Source organism: Bison bison, unplaced genomic scaffold (assembly GCF_000754665.1).
Source record: "Bison bison bison isolate TAMUID 2011002044 unplaced genomic scaffold, Bison_UMD1.0 scf7180017864063, whole genome shotgun sequence".
Classification (NCBI taxonomy): Eukaryota; Metazoa; Chordata; class Mammalia; order Artiodactyla; family Bovidae; genus Bison; species Bison bison.
Genome location: NW_011494635.1, coordinates 2,138,020 through 2,165,805, shown reverse-complemented (window position 1 = coordinate 2,165,805; position 27,786 = coordinate 2,138,020). Strand labels below are relative to the sequence as shown.

At 41.1% G+C, this 27,786-nt stretch overlaps 1 protein-coding gene and 1 pseudogene across 1 annotated transcript in view; one reads left to right on the top strand and one right to left on the bottom strand.

Annotated features, from left to right (window-relative positions):
* Nucleotides 1-20,397, bottom strand: part of XRN2 (5'-3' exoribonuclease 2) — a 54,698-nt gene extending 34,301 nt beyond the window's left edge. The window contains exons 1-16 of the mRNA XM_010836603.1: nt 20,290-20,397; nt 17,346-17,473; nt 17,152-17,263; nt 15,589-15,700; nt 13,915-13,973; nt 13,749-13,838; nt 12,898-12,970; nt 12,706-12,756; nt 12,084-12,241; nt 10,848-10,922; nt 10,623-10,756; nt 10,466-10,523; nt 10,275-10,382; nt 6,077-6,121; nt 4,034-4,165; nt 1,393-1,511 (exon numbers count right to left, since the gene is read on the bottom strand). Coding sequence (XP_010834905.1) covers nt 1,393-1,511; nt 4,034-4,165; nt 6,077-6,121; nt 10,275-10,382; nt 10,466-10,523; nt 10,623-10,756; nt 10,848-10,922; nt 12,084-12,241; nt 12,706-12,756; nt 12,898-12,970; nt 13,749-13,838; nt 13,915-13,973; nt 15,589-15,700; nt 17,152-17,263; nt 17,346-17,473; nt 20,290-20,397 — 1,562 coding nt within the window. The remainder of the gene's footprint in view (nt 1-1,392; nt 1,512-4,033; nt 4,166-6,076; nt 6,122-10,274; nt 10,383-10,465; nt 10,524-10,622; nt 10,757-10,847; nt 10,923-12,083; nt 12,242-12,705; nt 12,757-12,897; nt 12,971-13,748; nt 13,839-13,914; nt 13,974-15,588; nt 15,701-17,151; nt 17,264-17,345; nt 17,474-20,289) is intronic.
* Nucleotides 20,398-27,193: 6,796 nt separating this feature from the next.
* The window catches only part of LOC104986143, a 13,952-nt pseudogene continuing 13,359 nt past the window's right edge, over nt 27,194-27,786 (top strand).

Here is a 27,786-nt window from a genome sequence, read left to right as displayed (position 1 = left end):
CACCCCAGGAGTGGGAGCAGCCCTGCCAGCTCCTTCCTCAGGAACCACACTCAGCGTCTGAGCATCAGTCGTCAGAGCTGTGAGCTGTGTCTGTGAGCAGCTGGGCCTGATCTCCATTTATTTTGTGTAGCAAGATGCGACCTGGGGTAACTGGTTCTTCACTATATGCCATTCTAGCTATGAAAGGTTTCATAGCTACACAAAGGATTCACAGAACACCAATGTGGAGAAATATCTCTATTCATGATGTAGATCACCATTATACAAAAGACAGTAAGAAAATAAATGCTAAGAATCCCAAGCATTTCTTGATAGAAGCATTTCCATCATGATTATTCCCAGCACCAAAATTAAACAATAAAACACTAAATAAATCAAGTTTACTATTAAGCTAGCATTAATTAGTTTACTATTAAACTAGCCAGATCATGATGACTTCTTAGTAAACAAAAAACACTCAAAGAGGAAAATCCATTGTCATAGAAGCAGAGGACAAAAACTCAGGTAAGGTAAAAGTACGATGACACGTCATCACAGACTGCAGTACCTGACATCAAAGGTTGTTTGGAAAATGCAGAACCACACGACATTTGTGAGGTTTCTAATCATAAACACAAACGCACCATCCATAACCTATATAAGAAGCATGAGCTGCTTTTGTGCATGCTTTTGGACCACTATTGTTCGCTTAACTTTGGACTACCTATTATTTTGCTAAATTATTAATGAGTTACATTTATTGAGACTGTTGGCCTTTTGTACTTGGGAGTCTAGGATTCAAGCTTAGATTTAATTATAAAAGAGGTTATTAATCTCTGATCTGGACAAATGAAAGAATCAAAGTTTCCCATCATAAATGTTAAGTGTACAGTTAAAGGGAAACTCCTTTGTCATGAAATAGAACTGTGCATATACAAATTTGTGGTTTTTAAAAATATACATATTTCTTAACCAAACGATTTCTGCATATTTCATCCTGAGGAAGAAACTTTTCAACTGAGAAGATTAAAGCAAACTATATCAAGTATCCAAGTGTTACTGAACTTTCTGGGTTAAGCAGCTTGAAAATTTAATCCCCACACAGTCACATTCAGATCACATAGAGCTAAACACCTCATGCCTAGCCTATCTAGCGCCTGGTCTCAGAGGGAAAGTGGCTTGGAGGATGAGAACCTGCACGCATACTAATCTAGATACTTAGGTTTAACAGCTATAGCTTACACATCTCACTGGAATTTACTGACCATCCTAACCCTCCACATTAATTACTGCTGGATAAAAAGATCACAGGCAAGCAACTGAAGGCACTGCTTCTCTGAGCTAAATAGCATTAATTAGACCACCTCTATTTCAGCAATTTGCTAACAAAGTGCTACCAAAAAATGGCCTCACCTGACGTTATCCTCTGGCTCAGGTTCACTGTCACTGTCGTCCGCTTTTCGTTTAATTCCTCCTCTCGGAGATGGGGAGCCGTCAGAAGTGAAACTCGTATTAGGAGAGACTGATGGACTCTGCAGACAATTATGACATTACAGAGGAAGGATTTAGTTATTCATTTCACAAAAGAAGCTACATCCCACTGCTTCTACCACCATGCTTCATGGTAATACCTTATTTAAAGCTGTTATTTTTTAAACCTGTTAAATGGATATGGTGAATATATTTAGAAAGCATAAAGACTGATTTTGGCCTATTGTACTTCTCCCCAAAAAGAGTAATATGGTACCAAGTTTCCTATGCTTAAATGAATTTGAACGTTCTTAGGGCAAAAACTGCTTGAAAAGAAAAACTGAATTTTATAGATTTTTAAAATTATTATTTAAATATTTCTTTTCTTTGCTGATTCCCTGATCTTACGAATTCACAATCACTTTCTACTAATCAAACAGCAGAACTGTAAAAGGGGAAAAGATAAATATATAAATTAACTATAAAATAGCCAAGCAGATGAAAATGAATTTAAATGGTACGTGTTCAACCTAGCATAGTATAACCACTCTGGAAAGCAACAGTTTAGTAATAAGACTCAGCCAGGTAACTATTAAATTATTAAATATTTTACATACACTGCTTTAAAATTCAATGTACAAATAAAAATCTATTGGTCATCTTAGAAAAATATACATTAGTATTTCAAAGACTTGGATACCAGTTTAAATTCAGTGTTCTCTTCTCTATGTACCTAACTCAGTGAGGATAGGCACACCCTACCCTTTAAACTAAAAATTAAAATCTTCTGCAACTTTAGTTTTAAGTGACCAAAAACATATGCAGCAGAAAAGGTTTTCATAGTAAAGGTTTTGTTCTATTAGTGAAAATCTATTAGATATTTTGAATAAATTGAACTTTTTAAATTGAGAAGTTCAAGAGGCTATTTTGATGAAACTGTAAAATCTGAGCATAAAGGCAGTTCAAACCATAGGCTAAGAAAGTCTGTTACAACAAAGCAAAATTCTGTTTCACATGGCGTTTATAACCCTTTCTTTTAAAAATGTAGAGCATCAACTTTACTCATGATACTGTATGGCCAGGTGTCACAGGTTACAGAGTTTAGACCTAATGCCTCCCTGATGTTAAGAAAACAGCACTCCATCATCAACATGGTGTTGCCAGTCACGTTCAGTCCATTCTGTGGGGACCGTAGCCACTGTGCTCTTCAATGACAAATATCAGTTTCTTTTGTCCTACTCAAGAGTCTCACTGCAATCCCTTTTACTGACCCTCTGCAGCTCACTGTTAATGGTGCAAGAAATAAGACAAGAAAACAAAGAGCAAAAAGAACAGATACATGTATATATGTACAGCTGAATCTAACTGGAAACCAACACACTGTTAACCAACTATACTTCAATATAAAATAAAAATAATACTAAAATAAATAAATAAATAAAAATAAAAATAACAAACCCACAACAGTAAGGCAAGCTTCTTCTCTTGGAAGATGCAAAACCTTGTTTCTTCAATTTCAAATCTAAGGTCCTAAAACTTCTCATTGTGAGTTAATGGGAATATAAATTCAGTCTCTTGACATGGCAAAAATTCCACATGTAGGATTGCCCTATAATAAAGAACTTGAACATCAACAGGATAACTAAAAGGAATAATAAAACTTAAATATCCAAAGTTACACAATTTCCTTGAATTCACCATAGTAAAAAGTTATATATCTTTTTTCCCTGTACAGAACTCTCTTTCTCTCAGGCCTGCTAGACTGAAATAAGCAATAGCTTCGATCATCTGCTGTCTGTCTGTGTTAGCTCATGGTCTCTTCCCTCATCCCTGCTTGCTGTCCGCCATGTGCCCCAGGCTCTTGGGTCTTCTGTCAATACAACAGAAAGCTAATGGGCAGAGTAGAGACTTGCCAGCTGAGATGGTCCGCTCCTGCAGTCTGGATTACAAAGTTCAAACAAGGAGGGCTATCACAAGGCAAATCCATTTAGTTCCTGAGTTTACAAACAGGCAGCAACTAGAATTTCGGTAGTGAGAGCTACCTTAAAATAGATACTTGGATCTATTCCATGACTGAATCAGAGAGCGAGACTTTAGGCAGTAATGAGCACCTGTACTTAACAGACTGAGGAATACCATTCTGCAAAATGCCCACAACTGATCCCTGGAAGAAAGGGGAAAGTAGGTAGCAAAACCCTCCCTCCTCTCTTGCCCCAGCTATGAGACATGTGGATGTCCCCTCACGCTTCCATCACCATCATCATCGTGCCTTGGGGAGGAGCTGGAAGCACTGAGGCTCATGTTCATTACAGAAACACTGCAGCCACTAAGCCATCTTATTTACATGCATTTTCGTTCCCTTCACATCATTTAGGTATTTTCATATTTCATATTCACATTTAGATCATTTCATATTAATAAAGATAGATTTAACAGAAATAAAAATATCCCAAGGCAAAAGACATTGAAAAAAGCTGTAAAACAAAAAACACCTCCAGGCTACATGATCAAATTCACACACAACTACAAGGGGCACCTGGTAAGCCACCAGCCTTTCAGGCTACATGAAGAGTGAGTCCCTTACCAAGTTATTCTGCATCCTCATCTCATAAGCCGCTTGTCTTGGATTACTGGCCACTTGAGATCCTGGTGAGCTTCTTGAACCAAGGGCATGAGGGGTTAATATTCCACCAGGAGAGAAAGATGGTTGATCTCTCTAAAATAAATGAAGACAAACGAATGTAGAAATTAAAATGAAACCACAACACAACTGGATGACAGGGAAAAAAAGAGGGCAATGGAAAGAGACCCCACTACAAGCATGGAAAAGATGGGATGTTCTGTTGACGTTCAGGGTTGTTTACCCTTTGATATGATGGTAACTCACCCTGTAAACAGTCTGTAATAGCAACTCTGCTCTAAAAGTACATATAATTCATTGTTCTGGTACATACATGGGAAGTTTGAGAATAGCCATCATCACATTCAGTTCCACTCTATGGAACTATTCAAGTCTCAGGCTTTTCTCTTACTTATAATTTCGCTACATGTTCGAGACATAATTCTAGTCAAATAAAAATAACAAATAACATTAACATTTTACCTTAATGGTTAAAAAAAAAAGTCAAGCGTTTGATTTCTACTTAGGAAATACAGCTTTTATTCACGCTTCACCTTGCTAGAATTTAACTCTTTATTGCCAGAGCTATGACAACAGCTATAATAGATGACAGCTGTGACTGACAGATGTTTTAAAAACAAATACTGACTGAAAGAAAATAATCATACACAGTATGAACTATGATGGATAGAATAAATAAGCTGCAAGGATATACTGCAAGACCACAGGGAACACAGCCAACATTTCATAATAACTGTAAATAGATTATAACCTTTAAAAACTGTGAATCATTATGCTGAAACTTACATAATATTATATATCAACTATGAATGAGTGAGTGAAAGTCACCTAGTCGTGTCCAACTCTTTGTGACCCCATGGACTATACAGTCCATGGAATTCTCCAGGCCAGAATACTGGAGTGGATAAGCCTTTCCCTTCTTCAGTTATCAACTATACTTCAATTTAAAAAATTAATAAAAGAAAAAAGAAAGCAGTAACCAAACAGGCTTCTCCCCAGAACTAAGTGGTTTGGAACTAATTCAGCAATAAATGACTCTTCTCCTTTCTAGGTTCCTGAAATTGCTCAAACCCAATAAAATCTGAAAATAAAAGGCAGTCCCTCAACTCCGTTGAGTTTAAAATCTAGGAAGGACAACAAGAATCACCAGAGGTAAAGGAAAGGCCTGCTCAACCCAGGCACCAGCCAGGCAGCAAGGGAAGCCATGGAGAAGGCGAAGTGTGCACAGATGGGAGGAGGAACCTCTGGAGGAGGCAACGGAGGCCAGGCTAAAACAGCCTGGCTTGTTTAGAGGATGTTGAGAGGACAGGAAGGAAGGAGCTGGCGGCCGGCGCTCTGCAAGCCAGACTGAGAATGGACTCTGAGGGTGACTAAGAAGTCACTGCTGATTTCTGAGCAGAGAAACAACAAAACTCCAGGTAGCCATCCTATTCTGTGGGCTTCCCAGGTGGCACAGCAGTTAAGGGTCCACTTGCCAAGCAGGAGATGTGAGTTAGATCCCTGGGTCAAGAAGATCCCCTGGAGAAAGGAAAGGCAACCCACTCCAGCACTCTTGCCTGGAAAATGCCATGGAAAGAGGAGCCTGGTGGTTACAACCCACAGAGTTGCAAAAAAAATAGGATGCGACTGAGCATGCATGCATTCTATTCTAGGAAGATTAACCTGACAAAATTAAAGACAGGGCATAGTGACTTCAAGAGATACCAAAGGTTGACTGCTTTTATTACAAAAACAATAATAATAACTGATCATTGTAAAAAACTCAAATAACTAAGTACCACCTGCCCATCAAGTATTTCCCTTCAGACTTGAGACAGAGCTTAGATAGGACTCCTTTAAAATCAATACCAGGCAGGAAGGCAGTTGGGTGGGTACCATGTCTCTAACCAGATCCTACTGGGTAAAGAATAAAAAGCTACTGTCATGAACACATTCCTCCCAAATTGTAAACTTATACCACTGCCAGTCTTATGAATTAAAACTCACCTTCATTCTCTTTCTTTTTTCTTTCTGTCGTCTTCTAAAACTGTCCTAAAAGTATAAAATCCACATATTCTGTCAAATAATTACACAAAAATGTAAGAGTTAAACATTACCAGGAATGATTTGAGAGACAATTAAAGTTTTAAAGGAAGACCCCAGAAACCTAGGTACATAATGAAACCAGGCAATAGACTGCATGTTCAAAGTGCTGCTTATCAGAACTGCACATGGCTAGAGGGTATTCTAAATTGGGTTTATATACAATTTAAATGGTTCCTCTTAATTTTTTTGCAGATAGTTTTTAATATCATTTCAGGGAAAAATGTAAGAGTCATGACAAAGACCCTTGGTTTTACCCTGGAGTGAACAGGCTGTCAGTATAGAGAAGATACACATAAGAAAACAATTCTTTAAGTTGTAGCTGAATATAGTTCATAATCAAGATGAAAATTTTAAAAATTCAATAAGACAATTTAATAATGAGCCTCTATTACCTACAAAGGGCTGGAGAGTCCCTACCCTATCACATGTGTGGCACAAGTGATAAAGAGAACAGTGGGGCTCTAGGAAAACACTACCACTCAGATGCTCCCCTCAATGACCACCACCAAATAGACCCAATGAGAGAAGGAAGAAAAGACAGATGTCTGCACTGCTTATTCTGGGCCAGTTTAACTCACAGGAAAGGGTCCAATCTGCCTTGATTCTTCCCTCCACTCATTTTTGAAATCTAGCCATGGTTTCAATTAGACAGGATTTAGGGCTGACCTTGCTCCCCACTAACTGAGTCATTCAAAGGCGTCCTTCCCCAGAAAGCACCCCTCCCATGCCCATGCCTGAGTGTTCAGGCACTGAAACGACAGCGAAGGTGCCCACAGCAGGTACTATAATGACCATCACCCTCCTCTTGGCACTTCCACCCTCCAAGGCAGTACTGCCACTCCAAGAGAACACTTAACAAGATGGGAGGTTAGCACTTTCTGCCAGGAGGGGCTGAATGCCAGATACATGCTGACTGACCACTTAAAACCTCCTAAGATCTGAACACTGCCAATTTCCCTAACCACACTCTGCTTACACAGTTAATGAGCCGTCTCTTATCTGGCCGTGACTCCTCCTTCTGAAACCATGCTCTTCACCTCGCTGCCAGGACACCACACTCACCTGTTCTTTCACTCCTGCTGCTGCCTTCACTCGGCCCTCCTTCCACCCTCTGAAAGCCGCTGCTCCCCTGGGCCCATCACCTGGACCTCCCCACTTCTCTGCTCTCCTAACAATAATCACCTAGTCTCATGAGTCTCCAACCAGAGCCTCTGCCAACTCAACACCCCCACCTACGTGTCTCAACCCTGACATGTCCAAAACAGAATCGCCACCCCCATCTCTCCATCTCCCAGTCTTCTCTTCACAGCTACTCAGACCAGACCATTTTTCGGTTGTTCAGAAAAAAGTGCCTTGGAGTCATGCTTGATACCTTTCCTTCTCTCACACCTAGGATTTAATCCATCAGCCGATCCCACTGGTTCTAGCTTCAAAACCTATCTCAAATCCAACCATCTATTACCACCTTCACTGCTACCATGCTGGCTCCCTTAGCATACTGCAGAGGAGCCTCTTAATTGGGCTTGATGCTTCTGTCTCTGCCTCCACACAGCAGCTCGAGTTAATGTTTCCTAGTTCGTGTCAGACTTTGTCACTTCTATGCTTCAGTGATGCAGACTGAGAGCTGAAGTCCTGCTAATGATCGAGAGGGTTCTACTACATCCACCACCTTTCTGACCTCTTCTCCTATTCCCTTCCCTTTGCATCCTCTGCTCCCACACGGGCTCCTCGCTGTTCTCAACATCCCATACGTGCTCCAGACCAGAGCCTTTTGGTGGGTGATTCCGTCCGTCTGCAGTGCTCTTCCTGAAAACATCTGCATGGTCCACTCCCTGACATCAGCAAGGCCTTCTCCAGCCACCTTTCCTAGGGCTGTGATCTCCCCAGACACTTCGTCCCCTGCTTTAACTTCCTTCACGGCACGTGTCACTCTCTCACACCCTGCATACTACACTTCAGCTTTGTGTTAATTATCCATCTCCCCCAGAAGAATGTCAGCTCCACGAGCTAAGAAGTTCCATCTACTTTTTATTTTGTTTTTTTGTTGTATCACTAACCCTCAGAATATGAATACTATCAGGCACATTGTAAACAGGAAATGTGTGCTGAATAAATGAACATTTGCAAGATAAAAGGCAAAGATTAAAGCTCATAAAATAAAAAAGACATTTCTGACCTAACTGTTCTATTTTAATAACAAGTATCGATAGACTCCCATTCTACTATTTTGCTCTTTTTAAGGGCGGCAGCCACATAAGCAGATCAAATCTACCTGGACAAGACCTTACTGATACTTCATCTTTTGTGTGTTATGAATTCCTTTGGAAATCTGTCAAAAGCCATGGACACACGTTCCTGGAAATTATATACACTCAGATACTTTTATGTTGAGTTTCTGAGGGTTCATAAATCTGTCCAATACAATGCCCAACCATGCCAAAAAACATTGTAACAAGTCATGGACACCAACAAAGACCCAAAGCTGTCAAATGCCCTCTCTGCCAGGCCAGCCAGAAACCACATGATATACTGAAGTCTGAAGCACTTTGGTTTCTATCAAATCCTACACATCCCAGTCTAATGCCAAATACCATCAATATTTAACACTACAGAGTCCGCTAAAGTCACAGAAAAAGACTTTTCTAAGATGAGATTTTATACCAAGTAATACAAAATGTGTGTAGTTTATTTCTTCAGCATAAAGAGCAGCAGCTCAAGTGGAGCCACTGTGACGGCTGAAGACTCGTTAAAATGGCTGTTCTGGTAGGTGTTTCATACTTCAGAGTGAGTTATTTCTGCTATTTGAATCTTACATGTGACGATTACCAAGTACCAAAGGCTTTGAAAAAATGCCTACAGGCCACTCACTGTTATACAAAATGGTACCCAAGATTCTAAAGAAGAGGCCATTAGCTACAGTAGCAAAGCTGAGGAAAACACAAAATCTTATCAGATACAATAACATGTTTTAATCTTTGAGGAGATCAGGAAGTTATGTATCAATATTATGTTGCCATCTGCTCATAAAGATCTATAGGACTAAGAAGCTGAAGGGTCTCCTCTGCTTCCTTTCTGCTCCTCTCACCCACTGTCGGCCTCCCTCCAGCCCACTCTGCCTCCAGGCTGCGGCCCCTCCCTCTAGCTTGAGGACCAGGGGCCCATCCATCCCACTCTGACAACCTCAGGCAGCACCAACAGCTTCGCCTCTCTCCAGGGGCTTCTTCCCCCGGCCTTACCTTCTCCTGAAACCTCTACACTCCCAGAGACCCCTGATGGAAAGCACTTTCCCTCTTTATAAACTCCCAGAGATGTCAAGTTTCTGCTCAAGACAGGAGCCATATCCTATCTGCTCACGGTTCTCAAATCTCCTTCTGAAGGATTTCTGACCTGAGCTCCACATGGATCCATCTGACTGGTTCATAGACTTCTCCTCTCAGGTGTCCTGTGGCCCCTCAATTGCAGCACCTCCAAAACGAAACTCATTTCGACCTTATCTCCACCCCATCTGCTCCACCTGCAGGGCTCACTGCCTGGGTGAATGGCACCAGCAAACTTCCCACTGCCCATGCTAAGACTCACCCTATCCCACATAAATAATTCCAAAATGCTCTGCGACTTTATTTCCTTCTTTTACGCCCACATTTCTTACACCAGCTGCAACCCTCTACCTTGGCCAATGCAGTCAATCCATCCCAGATCCCCTACATTCCGCCACCAGAGTACGGAGTTGCAAAGTCCAGAGCATACACAGTGCCTATAAAACACGGCAGCCAGGAGTTCAATTCCAGAATTCTTCTAGCTTTGGAACCCTCATTTCACAGCCCATTGATTAGGCAGGTATTTGGATTTATATCTTACTTGAGATTAAAAAGAGAGAAGGTACAATGCAACTCACACAGGGTGCAATACATAATTCCACACAGCAAGCATCAGAGCCTTTATAAAATCATCAAAGCACTGACCACTCGTGATGACACTGGTATTTGATACACTACATTGATTTAACAGCGCACTCAGAGAGGTTAAAAGGACAATCACAGGATCATCACAGCCTATGAGAGACAGGAGCAATTGAGCTACTGCAAGAGAAACACTTTACCTCATCATCCTTTCTTTTTTTAAAAATGCTATCCTCAACTTCACCAACTGCTAACATGATCATCTGTACTCTCTGCAGATTGACATAACCACTTTCTGTAAGGTAACCCTGTAAGTGATAAAATACATGTAAAATGACCTTCTTACAAAAGCAAACACTTCTGTTTTGAAATTATTCAAGAGTGAACTTACCCCGGTTTTGTGTACCACATTTTTGTATATGTTAACCAAGCGGTCGATGGCACCTTCCCTGCCACCAGGAAACAAACATCAAGCATTAGGACCAGACTGCACTGAAAGGCCAGAGGGCTAAACAGGAGCTTGAGCACACAAGCTCACACACACATACCTAATCTCTAAGGATGGCAGGTGAGGAAGGAAGTCGTTTCCCACAAAGAAGCACATGAAGACCCAGTCATCAATGCTCCTCTCGACATCGAACGTGAACGGCAGGCTGGCCATGGTGAGCTCTCTTTCCAAATACTGCGACCAAAAAGGAATGCTGTCACTAAAGCCATCAAATAGTAGTTGGCTTATTATTGGTGCACCCATGCCAACGGTCACCGCCACATACCTCACGGAGAACACTGAGACGAATGAAGATAAACTCTCCTTCTGCACAAGGAAGGCTGTCTGCCAGTTCATCGTGCTGTAAGAAAGGGGGGAAGACTCAATTTATCTACTCCGAATCTTGGAACTTCCTTCATCCAAACAAATAGCACAGCTTCTTCTAAAGCAAGACCCATTTTAATATTACAAGTATTAAGTAAGAGCAGAATTTACCAAACCATTTTAAAAATAAAAATTACCCACAATTTCAATCACACCTAGACCAGGGGCTGAGCGCTCAGACGCACAGTTGTGTCTGAGTCTTTTGCGACCCCATGGGACTTACTAGGCTCCTCTGTCCATGGGATTTCCCAGGCAAGAACACTGCAGTGGATTGCCATTTCCTCCTCTAAGGGACCCTCCCGACCCAGGGACTGAACCCGCGTCTCCTGCGGGTCTACACTGGCAGGCAGGTTCTTTATTATTGAGACACTGACTGAGCACACACATGTTTTTAACAGAGGGCGAGACACTAACTATTTCAGCCTGCGGAGGGAGACATGTATGGTTTCTGTTGCATATTCTTTCATGTTTTATTTTTACAACCCTTTAAAAACAAAAGACCCTCTAAACTCATAGGTCAAACCTGGAGAGCTATAGTTTGCCAAACCCTGTACACCCAACCAATATTAACATTTTAATGTACATGCCTCACCCTTCTCTGTGAATATGTATACTTTTTACCAGTTTTCACTCAACACGTCTTTTAAAGAGGTACCATATTCTTAGACACCCTTTAAAAGGATATAAATGGTTAAATGGATATAACCAAGGGAACTCATAATAGGGAGAAACTAGGAGTTACTCAAAGGTATCAAGAAGTTTAATGGACTTTATTTACAGTTCAAACAAATCATGCACAATGGGCATCATTACCTATGAGACCTCAGCCTTGTGCAGATGTAAGCTGTGCTAGGAAAGCGGGGAGGAGAAAGAATCTGACTGCGTGCAAGGTTGTGAATGTGTGTTTAAGCAGTTTGGAAAGATACATCTCTGTGAGGGGTAACAGAGCAAATAGATGAAAAATCAAATCAACCAGTCTTCTTTTTATCCATTTTTAAAATGAGGCATTTATATACTTAATGCCATTGAACTGCACATTTAAACATGGCTAAAAAGTGGTAGTTTGTTATGTATGTTTGATCACAAAAATAAAACTGAAAAATATTAAATGAGGCTACTACCATCCTGAAATTCTTACCTTTCCCTTCTTTTCTCTCGGCAAACCCTCACAGTCCTTGACATCATGTCCAAATTGATTACAAAGACCACAGGGTTTGGGTTTGTTCGGTTTGAATTCTTCTCTGATAATGGTAAAGTTGGGCTCATGTGTAGCAAGGCCAAGCATAATGAGATCAGCTATCAGTCAACAACAACAAAACACCAAACAGTGAGCATTTCCGGAAGACCCTTACTGTAACCAAAGGCAAGATATTATCGTAACACAAGACAGCAAGGCAAAGAAAACCCCAAGGATCACACAGAGAGCAAAGCTGAAAAGCCTAAAACTTCCTAGTGGCCAAGAACAGGACCTCCAGAAACATGGGCTTAGAGTGTAACTACCACTCAGAAGTCAACACTTGGCAACTTTCCATTTTAAAAATATGTGTGACCATATTAAAAAGTTGAAAAAAAAAAAAAATCAAGATAGGTGAATATTAAACACAGATTAAATGACTCCACACTAGTTCTCTCTCAAACATAAAATAAGCATGGCATTTTAGAATTTCCAGGCAGCCATGAATAATTCATTACTACACACCAAACCATGGACTCGTTACTGTTTAACCCAAAGAGATTCAGATCCCAAAGAAGAAACTTACCATCTGCTCCACATAAGCAGTGATGAGTGTTTGGGTCATGGTTAGGCTGGGCTAGAGAGATGGGAAATATATATTTATGTAAATAGATTTCATACTACAGGAATATCACATTTTACCAAACATTTTCTACACAATGGCTTGTCTTTTTTTTTTAATAGAACATATAATCAACTATTTATGTATGAATTTTACCTCTTTGTCTTCTAATGTAATCCATGATTTTATGTTCCCCTTCACCAGGAGCACTAGCATCAGATAAAATAACCTACAAAAACCAGTTTAAACATTTTTAGCTCATTCCCATTTTTCAAGCTCAAAAATCAACAGAACTGAACATTTTAAAATAAACTGGGATAATTCTATTAAAACAGTGTTACTAATTGGAAATTTTTCTTAATAAGGTGTGTGTTAGACATCAAAATTATTTCACTAGTTAACCGACTACTTGAAATAGAAAAAATGAAATGTTTGGGTCAAACTTAGCCATTAGAAAAACAGATCAGTTCACAAGTTTCTACTCTTCACTGCTACTCAAGTATACAGCACCGAGCCATACAAGCCCTGAGAGTAATTGGTAAGAGATACCCATTAAATACAGAGTACCACATCTAATTAACAGGGAAATGGGCTTATGAACCCAAGATTATATAAACATTTTGCTTAAATTTTACTTAAACACTCAGGAGCACACAGCCATTCTTTAAAGGCAGCCCCAGGGCTTTTTATCTTGCTGTATTTTGATTTCTAACAACAGAAATTACTTTCATATATATGTATTTTAAATCATGAGTCCCATCTTACAGCTTCACGGTGACGGTAAGAGGACAAAATTGGCACTGAGAGAAAATTCGGCTGCCGGTCACTGGACCATGCAAGGTACCCCATCTCTAATAACCCTAGAAGCTTCTCGTTCCTCTAACATCAATCAGCATTTCATGGAGGGAGAAAAAGACAAATAATATCAGTCCTATCAAAGGACATGACTTTGATATGACTCAAATTGTCACCCTCATCTTTTTGAAGTACCAAAATGTGAAACTTACTGTCAGATTTTTCCACCCAGGGTCATTATTTAAACGATCAGCTATGTAATAGCGAAGGCATTTAGCAAGATTGTCCATGAACTCAGTTCCCTAAAATGATAGAAAAAAATAAATTAACCTATCATTTAAGAGTTAGCAATAGCTAGCAAAGTATGAGACTACTTACTGGTGTAATACAGTTGCTGTCAAATCTTTCTTTTATTTCTTCTGGAGGAAGATAGCCACCTAGAGAAGAAGGGGCAATGCTTTGTTCTCCCCATAAACAGTGAGGTAAGTTACTCAATATTAGACCAGAACAACAAAAACAGAAAGTTGAAATATAAAAAAAGAGAAGTGTTGTCACCTGAGGAACAATGTTCCCCCTTTTCGAAGAAAATAAGATTCCTCCCCTCAAATTACATGAAGCTGCTTTAATATGACTGTCAAACAAGACATGGTACACGGAAGATACTCTATCGTTATGTAAAAATGACATTCTTCCTAATGACCTGGCATACACGCGTCCGTGTGCACACACACACAGGGTAGAGGCTCTAATCCCAGTAACAGTTCTTAAGATGAAGGGGCCCAAGAAAAAACTAAAAAGCCAAGTTTATCACAGCTTTATATCACTTAGAGCGATTTAGAAATTCTATTTTTTCCTCTGTATCACTGAAAAGCCTTTTCTTGAGCTTCTAACATCTTCAAGAAAAAAAGACATCTTTAGAAGCAAAGACAACCTGTTATAAATACAAACAGTAATCAGAATATTAATTACAAGCTGTTAAAATATGTATGTACTTGCACACTTCCAGCAAATTAAAAAACATGAAATGCACGGTAACTACAAGTCTCAGACGACTACACTACGCCTCTTTTTCCACCTGCCAGACACAACATCCTGAACCAATAATGGTGGCTCTCCTGGTCTATCACGTTGCCTCAGGTAACACAACAGCAAACGAGTCACCCTGCAGGCACCGCACTTCACCCCGCCTCACCCACAGGGGTCTTGGGAGAAGCGATCCCAGGGGCTCAGCACCCTGGTCTCCCTCCTCTCTGAGTCGCAGCCAACTCCTGCCTCGACCCATCAGGCCTTAGACAGACTGCAAAGACGACCCCATTCGACCCCACAAGCCCCTTCCTGAACTGAGGGAGCCCTGGGCACAGTGAGTGTGCACGATCCCAGTACAGCCTGGAAACATGGTGCCATCATCCCAGGCCTCTGCATACAGACCTGAGTGCTATGGAGAAGCAGCAAGCAAGCCACCAAGACTGATGGGAGGAAAACGCTTACAGTAGTGCGGCTTCCTAATAGCCCCCACAGCAAAAGGCAATAGGAAGCACTCAATGTATTTCTAGTTTACAGACAGATGAAACTGAACCGAAGGGCTGCACTCGCCCTGACAGAAGTTGACAATTTGCTCTCCCTACTTAATTCCTTCCTTTTGTCCACAAGTTTCCCTGGTGGCTCAGCTGGTAAAGAATCTGCCTGCAGTGTGGGAGACCTGGGTTCAATCCCTGGTTGGGAAGATCCCCTGGAGAAGGGAAAGGCTACTCTCTCCAGTATTCTGGCCTGGAGAATTCCAGGGACTGTAGAGTCCATGGGTTCGCAAGAGCTGGACATGACTGAGAGACTTTCACTTCCCTTTTACTACAGAGTTCAGAAACGAAAAAGCTTATTAAAGGAATAAACGATTCTATTAACTACTTTTCCTCAACAGTGAACATAAACTTCTCCTGGATATCCTGGGATCTTGATTAAATTAAAACCCTGCCTACTTGTAAGGAGAAGGCACCAGCCCTGCCCCCTCCACACAGTTCGTGTAACACATCTAAGCCCAAGGTGCATGCTCTTTACCTTTCGCCAGGATCTCTTCCCTGACTCGCTGCTTCTCTATCTCTGCTTCCATGCCTTCTTTGGATGCTCGGAATCTCCTTGAACGCTGCTGGTTCATTTTAGCACGCGGTGCCTGAAAATGGGTATTTCATATTCACATACTATTTCAAACATTTATAACTATATTTGTACATTATTTTGAACCAGCTACTCTGATAAAAATAGCGCACTCAAATGGAAAAGCTAAGTAATACGTCCAAACAATCCTTTCACCACATACAGTAGAACCTGAGGGCTTAAATTTGGACCAAAACCCTTAAACGCAGTGCAGTCAGGTGAACGAGTGACGTGTCAATAAAGGACAACCCCTCTATGAGGCCACAGCACTGAGGGCCGCACAGCACAAGGGCGGGCCCAGGACAGTTCCACTAGGCTACAATACTTTCAGGCACCCCAGATGGAAAGCTCGCTTTACTCAGAGACTCAGCACACAGAGAGGGAGTAGTTGCCACAGAGCCAGGATCAGGAATACCTTCTCTGAGCCCACACCTAAAAGGAAGAAAGGCCTCTAAATGGGATTCACAAGACCATAATTATCACGCTGTCTCTATAATAAAGCACAGCAGGTAGAAAGAGAACACTTTATCTTATATCACTCTAACCAAATGTAACTTCAATCACTGAGTAAGTGTGAATGAAGTGAACTGAACTGTAAGGTTTTGCAATTACTGAACTGGGTTTGGAAGGGACTCTCAAGCCTCCTGTCTGCATAAAGTAAGCTATTTCATATTCTCTTTAAACAGTTCCCTTTCCTGTAAAATGAGACCACCTAATCTAACTCTTTCAAGTGCTATGATCTACATTTATATTTTTAACATAAACAAAAAAAAGGGTTACAGACAAGAATGGGTACATATCTATAAACATTCAAATGTGCACATAACTTATCCTTGACCCAGCAGAAAAACACAGTGGAGTACAGTGAAAGGGATTCTGCAAGAAACTTAGCTAACGTGAGCTGTAATCTACTCCAAGAAAGACATACTCCCGTTCCCTTTACTTTTTTTTTTTACTATACTTTACTTGTAGCTTAAGTTTTTAGGCAGCTAAGATTCTTTCCTTGAATAAATAGAAAAGTTAATCTTCTCGAACCCAAAGCTTTCTGGATTTTCAAAATTATTTCATTCATTACTTTTAACTCTTCAAAAATAAATAAATAAATAAATGGGACAAAGGCCTGCTCCTCTCTGTTGCCTCACTGCCATGTAGCACTGCCCACTCCACGCCCCAATGCCCTGCATGCGCTGCTGATGCTCAGGAAGACCCTGGGTAACTCACCGTACCCATCTACCCCTGCCTCTGCCCCTGCAGTGGCAGCCACCAACACCCCCAGGACCTCATGGGCTCTGGCACAAAACAGGCACACTCACAAAACACAGCTGAATGAGAGGCTGAAAGGTGAGGCTTTCTTTCTCAAACTCATCATCGTCAACCATTCTTCACTTAGCTGACTTTCATTCTAGACACTGGGAACACAGCAAAAACAAACACAGGGGAACTGATTTTAAGTCATTCAGCACTTACCACTCCATCTATTGCCATGTAGAGAAGCCGTCTTGGTCTGACAATATTGAAGAGTCTGTCAATGTACTCAAAGATTGCAACCATCATTTCATCCTCGTTTTTTGGTGCTGGTCTACAATGACAAGCAAATAGTGTAATATCATATAGCACTCCTCCGTGACTTGTGCTATCAGCGACAAAAATGGGTTACGTACTTGTCTTCAGGATGCGTACAGGGGTGGATGATTCCATTCATATCCAAATACAGATTATCAAACTCCACATCATTGGGGTTAGGCTTACTGGCATCGACAGGAATCTTTACACCATTGCATTCTTTTGGCTATGAGGAAGTGATAATTAATAGTAGTTTGGTTTGACTGTTCAAGTCTGAAATTGACATATCCTAGGCTCAGTATGAACCTGTGCTTCATTTCTGAATTGGAAATAAAATACTTTTAGTCATCTTTAAGTTACAAGATAGGCTATTTTTACTCCTTAAAGCTTCCAGCACAAGTTACTCTTGACTACGTGGGGGATAGTGACCAAATTCCCAAGTCATTCGGCTGTGCAAGAGACAGACCAGGGAGTCTTTCCAGAATTCTCTTCCTTACCGCCCATTTCAACTTAACCTGAAAGATGCCTCTCCATGCCACATGTTCTCACTCCCGCTACCAGCATCAGGCATCACTTCTCACCCAAAAGATCGGCCTTTGGATGGATTGCCCCACTTCCAGGCTCTCTCTTCTCCAGCCCACCCTCTATGCTGTCAGTTTTCTTTTAAGTACAAACGTGGCTGTGTCTTTTCTTGCCTACATCTTCCAGTGCCACCACAGCACGTGCAGATCCACGAGCCTGGCCCTTACCAGCCCTCGGTCCTGCCACAACGCTGCTCAGGCCACCCCACCTCCCCTGTTCCCAGAAGATGCTCTTCCATCTCTCAACGCCTCTGTTCCTCCTTCTCCCTCCTGACCAACACTCCTTCCTGACATCTTATTCATTTTCCAAAGTCTAGACTCAGATCGAATGCCACCGTGTTATCACACCTTGAACACATCCCCCCAACGAATTAACTGCTCCTCTTCTATGTCCTCACAATTCTTCTTATTCTGTGTTTTTCTACTTGGTTTGCCATTCTAACCCCCAACTACACTGCAAGTTCTTCAAAAGGTAAGGACTGTGCTACACTCACTCCTGGAGGCTCTCAACTGTATTTTTGTGGTAAAGCATTATCTTTCTTTCTGCCAGAGCTTTAGCAAATGATAAGAGCTAGGTTTTTATTCTTAATAATAGTAAAGGCACTTTAAAAATAACACATGCAACGTATCATTTTTAAAAAAAAATTGTGAACTTAAAAACCCATTATATACATGCTACCTCATGGATGAACCTCAAAAACATTCTGCTAAATAAAAGCCAGTCACAAAAGACCACAAAAGATCCTATTTACATGATTCAGAACAGACAAATCTTTAGAAAGAAACAGATTAGCTTCAATCTGCAGTGGGGCAGAAAGGAAGGGAGGAGATAGGAAGTGACAGAAAATGGTTACAACATTTCTTTTGGAAATGAGGAAACTGTTCTAAAATTAAGTAATGGTGCTGGCTATACCACTGCATTCATACTAAAAGCACTGAACCGTATCATTTTAAGGGTGAATTATATGGTACATATTGCAATAAAGCTATTTTAAAAAGATATAAAGACAAAAGGTCAACTTAATGAGAAAAAAAACAGGGCCCACAGAAAGGATTGATGGAACTGTGGTACAACCATATACTGCAATGTCTGACAAAAGTACATTCCAAAGGTACAAAAGTAACAATAAGTACAAATGTTACAAAAGTAACATCCAGCTGGATGGTCACAAATATCTTAAGCCAAAAAAGGAGGTGAAGAAAAACACATCCTGTATACCACTTACAGGAAATTATAAATGATCGAAACAGTGCTAGGCACTGTTCAGGGATGAACAGAAACCACAGAGAAGAGCAGATGAAGGATGAACACCAATCTCAGGACAGTGGTGATCCTCGAGAGAGAAGGAATGAGATTGGGCTTCAATTTGCATTTCTAATCGGAAGAACTGGGTGTCAAAGAAAGAGGCTATCAGAGTTCTGTGTAGACACCCTGTGAATCAGGAAAGAGGGGCTTGATCAGAAGCAGTGAACCAGAAGGAAAGCAAGTCAATTTTTGAGGTCTATCAGAGAAGATTGTCTGATGACTCTCAAACAAAAACAAGCTCTACAAAGGCAGGAGGCTGTGCCACTCCACTTGCTCTACACTCAAGGTCCATACCTCCCTTCCTCCTGAACCAACCAGACACCACACTCAGGAGAAGCCAGACCCACTTTCTCTATGATTCCCAAGAAGTCAGACAGTTAAGTATTTTTGACTTGTTGACCTATGACCTCAGTTGCAACGACTCATTTCTGCCTTTATAAAATTAAAGCACCCCTAAACAATATGGACATGAATGAGTATAGGTGTGTTCCAATAAAGTTTTATTTACAAAAACAGTATAGACCGCTGGCTTGCTATATTGCAGCTTTTCAACAAATGCTGAGTGTAGCTGATGAGTTTCCACTTCCCCTGCCTAGAAAGCAGAGCCTAGGGAAGAAGGTGTAGGCGGGTCCTGATTTTGAGAAAAGAGCGCCAGGCATTCCCAACAAGAAAGACACACATTTTCCTCTTGGGAGTTCTAAGGATATCTTCAACACATTAATTACATAACCCTAGAGTTTCTTTCTTCAGGAGAAGATTCTCAACAAAGGAACTTACTCTTCAAGAGGCTGGCCATTAACTACAATGTGAGTGTGTCTGCTGCTGGATTCGAGAGATTCTTAATCAAAGAGTAGCTACACGGACAGCTACTCTGAACACGAAAACCAATTCATCTCAAATAGCTTTTCATTATCTTTGGGGGTTTCCAGTAATAAACTGAGCACACATCGCAGCCCTTCCTTTCTATCCCCGGACCACGTAAAAGACTAAAAACATCCCACCACAACTACAGAGCTGTGCTGGAAAACCAAGAGAAGAACCGTCGGTGACTGGTAAATCACAGGGGACGCCCAAAACGTGGAAAACTAGTAGATCTGATCAGAGGACGTGCCTCAAACATGCAGATGTGGGAGAATCTGAGGGCTCCAGGCCCACAGGGGGCTCACGTAAGAGCCTCTGGAGGATCCAGAAGCAGCAACAGCAGGAACAGTCCAGCTGGTCAAACTTAGCACTCTCCCCTCCGCTCACCGTCTCAGGCCCCATGAGGACCAGGCACCTTGAGACCGTTATTCTCAAAGGACAAGGGTGCTTGCGGAGGAAGGGCAGTCAGCACCCTGGCTGATGGAAGGCTGGCTATCAGGGCAGTCCTACCCCGTGGGAAGCCCACTTCTCCACGGCCCACGGCACGAGGGGAGAAAGAACTATCTGTATCCCAGACAAGCAGCTGAGAGATCACCCTGTTTCTGCACAAGCTGATAAAGAAGGTATGTGAAAAAGTAAATATGGTCCACACACAAATAGTGACTCTGTATAAAAATACACTCCACAGTTTTTAATGCAAAACCCCTAAAATAAACTCCACACCAACCTGCTGTTCTAGTCAACGATATACAACTTTCTGGCTCTTCACATGTAAGGTAGAAACCCCAACTATCAGTAATATTTAAGTAAATGCATTTTTTTGTGTAAGCCTGCACACATTTCACAGCAGCATAACGAACCCACCTGCAACGCAGGAGACACAGAAGATGGGGGTTTGATCCCTGGGTTGGGAAGATGCCCTGAAGGAGGGCATGGCAACCCACTTCAGTTTTTGGTCTGCAGAATCTCATGCACCAAGGAGACTGGTGGGCTACAGTCCTAAGCATCACAAAGAGTTGGACACGACTGAGCAACTAAGGGTACAGCACACGCAGACACAGAAAAATCAGGACTCATGCCTGAGGTTCTGCTGCAGTAAGAGCTCCCTCCATTTAATGAAAGGGAAGTGAAATGGCTCAGTCATGTCCGACTCTTTGCGACCCCATGGACTATAAAGTCCATGGAATTCTTCAGGCCAGAATACTGGAGTGAGTAGCTGTTCCCTTCTCCAGGGGATCTTCCCAAACCAGGTATAGAACCCAGGTCTCCCACATGGCAGGCAGATTCTTTACCAGCTGAGCCCCAAGGGAAGCCCAAGAATACTGGAGTGGGTAGCCTATACTTTCTCCAACGGATCTTTCCGACCCAGGAATTGAACTGGGGTCTCCTGCATTGCAGGTGGATTCTTGATAGATAATATATTGTAGAACTTGGTTTTAGATTTCCCTTAAAGCAGCTCAGAACTTACAAAAAAAAAAAAAAGCAGCTCAGAAAAGACTTACAAAACACAGGTGATATTTTGGGGAGAAAGGGTCACAAGGCTACTGAAAAATTTAAATTACAGTATTCTTGTTAAAATTTCAGGCCATAAATTTTGATGTAGTTGCCAAATAGAAAAGCTTCATATTTTTAGTGATTAGTATTTTTTCACGTAGTATGTCAGCTCTCCATTTTTATATGGTGTCAGTCACCAAGGACTACTAATTACCACCACCGTTTACAGAATACTTAAAATGGGACAGGCACTGTTCTCAGGGCTTTTACTCGTGGATTATTTCCCTCTCTTTTCACAACAACCCTGTGAGGTATAGAGCATCTCACTTACTAATGAGAACACAAATGCTCAGAGGGGTTAAGTGGCTTTCCAATGTCATACTTCTGTCAAGTTCAGAGACCAGGATTGAACTCAGTCATCTGAATTCAGAGCTGGTACCTTAAGCCGTATGTCAGGCTGATTAATTGCAATTTCACTAGATTCAGCATGAACTCAACACCTGTAACGGGCATCAAGGACCACAGCCAGAACTACAGGGGACACATAGCGTGCTGACGTGTGAACCTGATCTTCACTTGCCCAGAGGGCACACTGGTGAGGAGAGCTACCACATGACAGCATGAGGACTTCTGCTCACCTGCTCTCCAGCTGAACTAGTGAGAATCTTTTGAAAAAGACAAAAGCATTTAAATTTAAAGCCTTTGGAAACAGTCTGGAGGCAAAGAGCAATCTAGTCAAGAAAACCTTTGAAAATTCAGAACTCACTTCATTTGTGACAGAACGTGGAGAAATTCACACCCAAGGGCAGTGTAAGTTGTGGCGAAAAGGGACCAAGAAAAGAATCAGGGACCTAAGGAAGATACAGCTTAGACCACAGACTGGCTAGTCTGTGGGACAGAAGTGGCGTTTAAGACAGTTGGGAGGAGCCGCCCTCCAGCTGGGGTTAGAACAGATACCAGACATTAATCTCAGAGGCGAAGCCTTGCAGGTGTCACTGCATTAGTCTATAACAGACTTCTGTGGAACGCTCAACAGACTATATACATTCTCGACTTCGTGTGCAACATTCTCTGGGATAGACCAATCACCGGGCCATGAAACAAGCCTCAATAAATTTACAAGCATGAAAGTAATACAAAGCATGTTCTTCAACCACAACAAAGTAAATAAAATTCAAGCTCAATAACTGGAGAAAAGTTGGCAAATCTGTAAACATGGGAAATTTAACAACACACTCACAAACAATCAAGAAGAAATCAGAAGGGAAATCAGAAAATGATTTAAGATGAATGAAAACAGGATACGACATATGAAAACTAACATTGTAAAGCCCAAAAGCAGTGTTCAGAGGAAAATTTATAGCTGTAAATGTTTGTATTAAGAAAGATCTCAAGTCAATTACCTAACCTTCCAACTTGACACTGGAAGAGCAAAATAAATCCAAAGCAAGCAGAAGGAAGAAAACAAATATGAGAGAAAATGACACAGAGAATAAAAAGGACAATTTTCTAAAAAAATCTATGAAACTAGACTTCCCTGGTGGCACAGTTGGTAAGAATCTGCCTGCCAATGCAGGGGACACAGGTTCCATCCCTGGTCCAAGAAGATCCCACGTGCCACAGAGCAACTAAGCCTGTGCGCCACAACTACTGAGCCTCTGCTCCAGAACCTGTGAGCCGCAAGTCTGAGCCCTTGTGCTGCAACTACTGAAGCCCATGTGCCGAGAGCCCAAGCTCTGCACCAGCAGAAGCCACTACACGAGGCCCACACACCACAACTCGACAACGCCCTCACGCAGCATCAAGACCCAGTGCAGCCACAAGCAAATAAATAATCTATGAAACCAAAAGGCGGTTGTTTTACAAGATCAACAAAACTGACAAGTCTGACCAAGAAAGAAAAAAACAAGGTGGGAAACCTAGATTTCACTGCAGGCAAACAGCATAATTCTATACGACGCAATGCTACTGAGAACTAGACACAAAAATATCTCCACTTTTACTTGGATATATAAACTACCAAAATTAACTTATCAATCAATGCAAGGCACTATTCGAAGCTGTTAACTTGGATTTACTGACTCAATCCACACAACCAACTTCTGTGGCGCACATACAACTGGTCATCTTTATTCACGAATTCCAATTTGCGAACTCATCTGCTCACTAAAATTTTATTATACCCCAAATTAATATTGTTGCAGTCTCGAGGTCATTCACAAACACAAGCAGAATGGAAAAATTTGAGTCCACCGACACACACACTCCCAACTGATGTTAAACAAGGCAGCACTCTGCCCTATGTCAGCTCTCATACAGAAATGACCAGAGCATAGACTGTAGGAATGGGGTTGTGAAATACAAGAAACTCCAGTTTGCTTATAAATATGGCATATAAAGGTTTCCAAAAATCCTGAAAAAAAAAATAATAAATTGATACATGCTGAACAAGGATGAATCCTAAAAACATTATGCGAAATGAAAACGTGAAATACACCAGACACGAAATAACAAATACATGATTCCACTTACATTAGTACTTAGAATAGGCAAATTCATAAGACAGAAAGTAGGTGGCAGGGGAAGCAGAGAATTGTTTAGGTGAGTACAGAATTTCTATTTGGAATGATAAAAAAATTCTAGAAATGAGTAGCAGTAATTTGGCAAATTGACTCCCACGTATATAAAAAAATAGTACACCATGACCAGGTGGGGTTTATTTACCTGAAATACCAGACTCATGTTAACATTTAAAAATCAATGTGATTCACCATTTAAAAAAAAAAAAAACAAACTAAAAAAGAGAAAGCATAGCATAAAGTGTAATTTTATAACAGTATAATTTTAAAAACTCTTAAGAAAACATAAGAAAAATCTCAGTGACCTTGGCTTTGACAAAGATTTCTTAAACATAACACAAAAAGCAGTAATATAGAGAAAAAAGAAAGCAGGCTTTACTAAAATTAAAAACTTTTGCTCTTTTTTGCATGAAAAAGGAAATCACAGATTAAAAAAAAAAATTTACCAAAAAAATCAATATGTAAAAAACTCTAATTCAGTAAGACAAACCATTCAACTTAACAATGGGGAAAAGGGACTTCCCTGGTAGGACTCTGCTTTCACTGCTGTGTGTCTGGGTTCAATACCTGGTTGGGGAACTAAGATTCCTCAAGTCTCATAAAAGGAAAAAAAAAAAAAAGTCCTTACTCTTAAAAAAGGGGGGAAGGGGAGATCTGAACAGATACCCAACTCAAGAAGATATATGGAAGGCAAATAAGCACCTAAAGAGATGCTCAGCATCATCTGTCATCAGGGAAATGCAAATTGAACTCACACTGCAGTACCACTGCACTAGAATGGCTAGAACCAGAAAGACTAACCACACTCAGTGCTGACAAGGAAGAGCAACAACCAGACCTCTCATACACTGCTGTTGGCAGTAAAACAGTACAGCCTCTTTATTAAACAGTCTGGCTAGTTTTTTCTTTTTAAATAATCAAACACCAGCATACAATGCAAGCACTTCTCTAAAGAAATGAAAGCATTATGTCCACACAGAGATCTGTATGCCAATGTTCACAGTTTTTCTTAATAGCCACAAACTGGAAATAATCCAAATGTTCACCAATCAGGTGAATGAAAACCAATCCAATGAATGAAAATCAAAATGTAATATATGCACAACACAGAATACAATTCTAAAATAAGAAACTATTGATACAAGTAGCAACATGGAAGACTTTCAAAATAATTACTCTGAATGAAAGTAACCAAGTTAACTGAGTCAGGTTTTTTTAAAAAGTACCTATTGTATAATTCCATTTATATAAAATTTTAGAAAATGAAAACATCGATAGAAATAAATTAGTGGTTGACCAAAGATGGGCAGCAGGAAGGGGCTGGGGGAACAAAAAAGGAGCAGAAGGAATGTCTCAGAGGTGATGTTCATTACCTTGATTGTGGTGATGAGTCCATGGATAGACACATGTCAAAATGTATTAAATTGTACACTTTAAAAAAGTGCAGTTTGTTCTAGGTCAATTATACCTCGGGGGAGGAGAGAGAAAAGAAAAATAAATCAACTAGAAGGACCAGTATTCAGAGTTCAGAGAACAAAGTAAAAGGAAAACGGGAAAAAAATAAAAAAGCATTCCCCATAACTACAGAACACAAGCCTCCAGACTCACAGTCAGCCAAGCACTGATGAAAAGGAATTAAAATCTTAAAAAAAAAAAAAAAATCTGTAATACACAGTCACACAAGCTTATATTATCAAGGATAAAGCTCTTTTTAAAATTCAGAAAGAAAAACCGATCAACTACAAAAGAGTGAAAGCAAAGGAACACAGAAATTAAGAGCATGGGCTTCCTGGCTGACACAGGCTCTGACATGCATTAACCACATGACCATGAGTACATTACTTAAGCCGCCTGTGCTTCAGTTTTCTCACCTGTAATAAGAAGCAAGAGGAAGAGGAGAAGAAATAGTTACGTGGTTGTTATGGGGATTTAATAAATTCATCTGTGAAATGCCTGCTGCTCCTAAGTCGCACCAGTCGTGTCTGACTGTGCAACCCCACAGACGGCAGCCCAACAGGCTCCTCTGTCCCTGGGATTCTCCAGGCAAGAATACTGGAGTGCGTTGCCATTTCCTTCTCCAATGCATGAAAGTGAAAGGTGAAAGTGAAGTCGCTCGGTTTGTCCGACTCTGAGCGACCCCATGGACTGCAGCCTAACAGGCTCCTCCTAACAGGATTCTCCTGGCAAGAGTACTGGAGTGGGGTGCCATTGCCTTCTCTGGTGAAATGCCTAGTACCTACTATATACTGCATTTAAGTGTTAGCTAAATAAATAAACTGCATTAACATTCAACTTTTCATCAACAATTTTGGATGACAAAAATCAAAAGAACAATGCTTTCCAAGTTCTGAGGGAAAGCAATTTTCAAACTCAACCTCTGCCTAGCTAATGATTACTCATGTTTACGAGGAAGAATGGACTTAGAAAACTCACATACTACAACAGCACTTCTTAAGAACTCAAGTAAGAACAAAAACCAAGAAAAATGATTAAAAAACAGTACCTCCAACTGCAGAAATTTTTAAAAATATCAAGAAGCAGCTTTTCAGCTAGGCTACATAACCAGGTGCCACAGCAGCAGAAATACAGACTTCAAGCAGTCTCCAATTAGAAAGAGGACTTGATAGAATATCTAATATAAGAGTCTGGATGGGGAACCATGTACAGTGGAAAACACGCAACAGGCAAAAAGACAAACGTAGCAGAAAAGAAAGAGAATCCTAGTACACAACCTAGATCTACATAGTGACAATAATCACCAACACTACTTGATTCTTCAGCTTTTAAAACAAACTTGTATAGCCAAAGCCCTGACAATTTAATCCTGGATGCCAACAAGGCAAAAAGCACAGCTGACAAGCTTGGTATGAGGAGTAAGGACAGCAGGGGTTTAGAAAAGTTAATACCTAACCTCAGCATGTGAAGGGTCAAGGGGTACTCTCTATAGGAGAGGAAAAAGAAAAAAAAAATACATTACTTAACGCTATAGTTTATCAGTAGAAGAATAAAGGCACTGATTAGGGGGTGGGGTGGGGTGGGGTGGGGGGCGGGGGCCTGTACAAGTGACTGCTCCTAACACAGCTACAATTCCAGATACATCCAGAAGCAATACATCAAACATAACCATGACACTCAGAGACAGAACCAAAAATAAGTTTAAAGCAGTTATCCCTGCAGAGCAGAAAGGAGGTAAGATATAAAGTTAAGAAAAGTTTTAAACGCAAAGGACATGAGCATTGTTTCCACAGTTTCTCCTTGAGAAAAACACAGGCGGTACTGGAAATTTCATCAGAACCATCAGTTTCGGTTTCTCCTCGGACAGGAACTAAGCAAGGTCAAGATCTCACACAGAATGAGGAATGAAGTCTGAAGACCCATCTACCTGTCCAAAACAAACAAAAACTAAACAAACCTTTGCCACCCCCCCCCAAAAAACACCCTCACTAGCCTAAGCAGAAAGTTCCCAGTGTCGGCTGGGCACTTCGTTCAAAAGCAGGGCATCGTGTGTCCCTGAACCTCCCCGATCTGGAAACTGAAAGCACGGGTACCAAATCGAAACCGGACGGAGAAACCTGGAAACGACCAATAAGAAACGCCAAGAAACCAACAGCAAGAGGCATAGCACCGATCGAGCGCGCCCAGGAACCCTGAAAATGTCAAAGACAGGCTTAGCCCAGCAGTCAGACAACGAGGGAGGGGCCCCTTCGCGGCCTTGAGT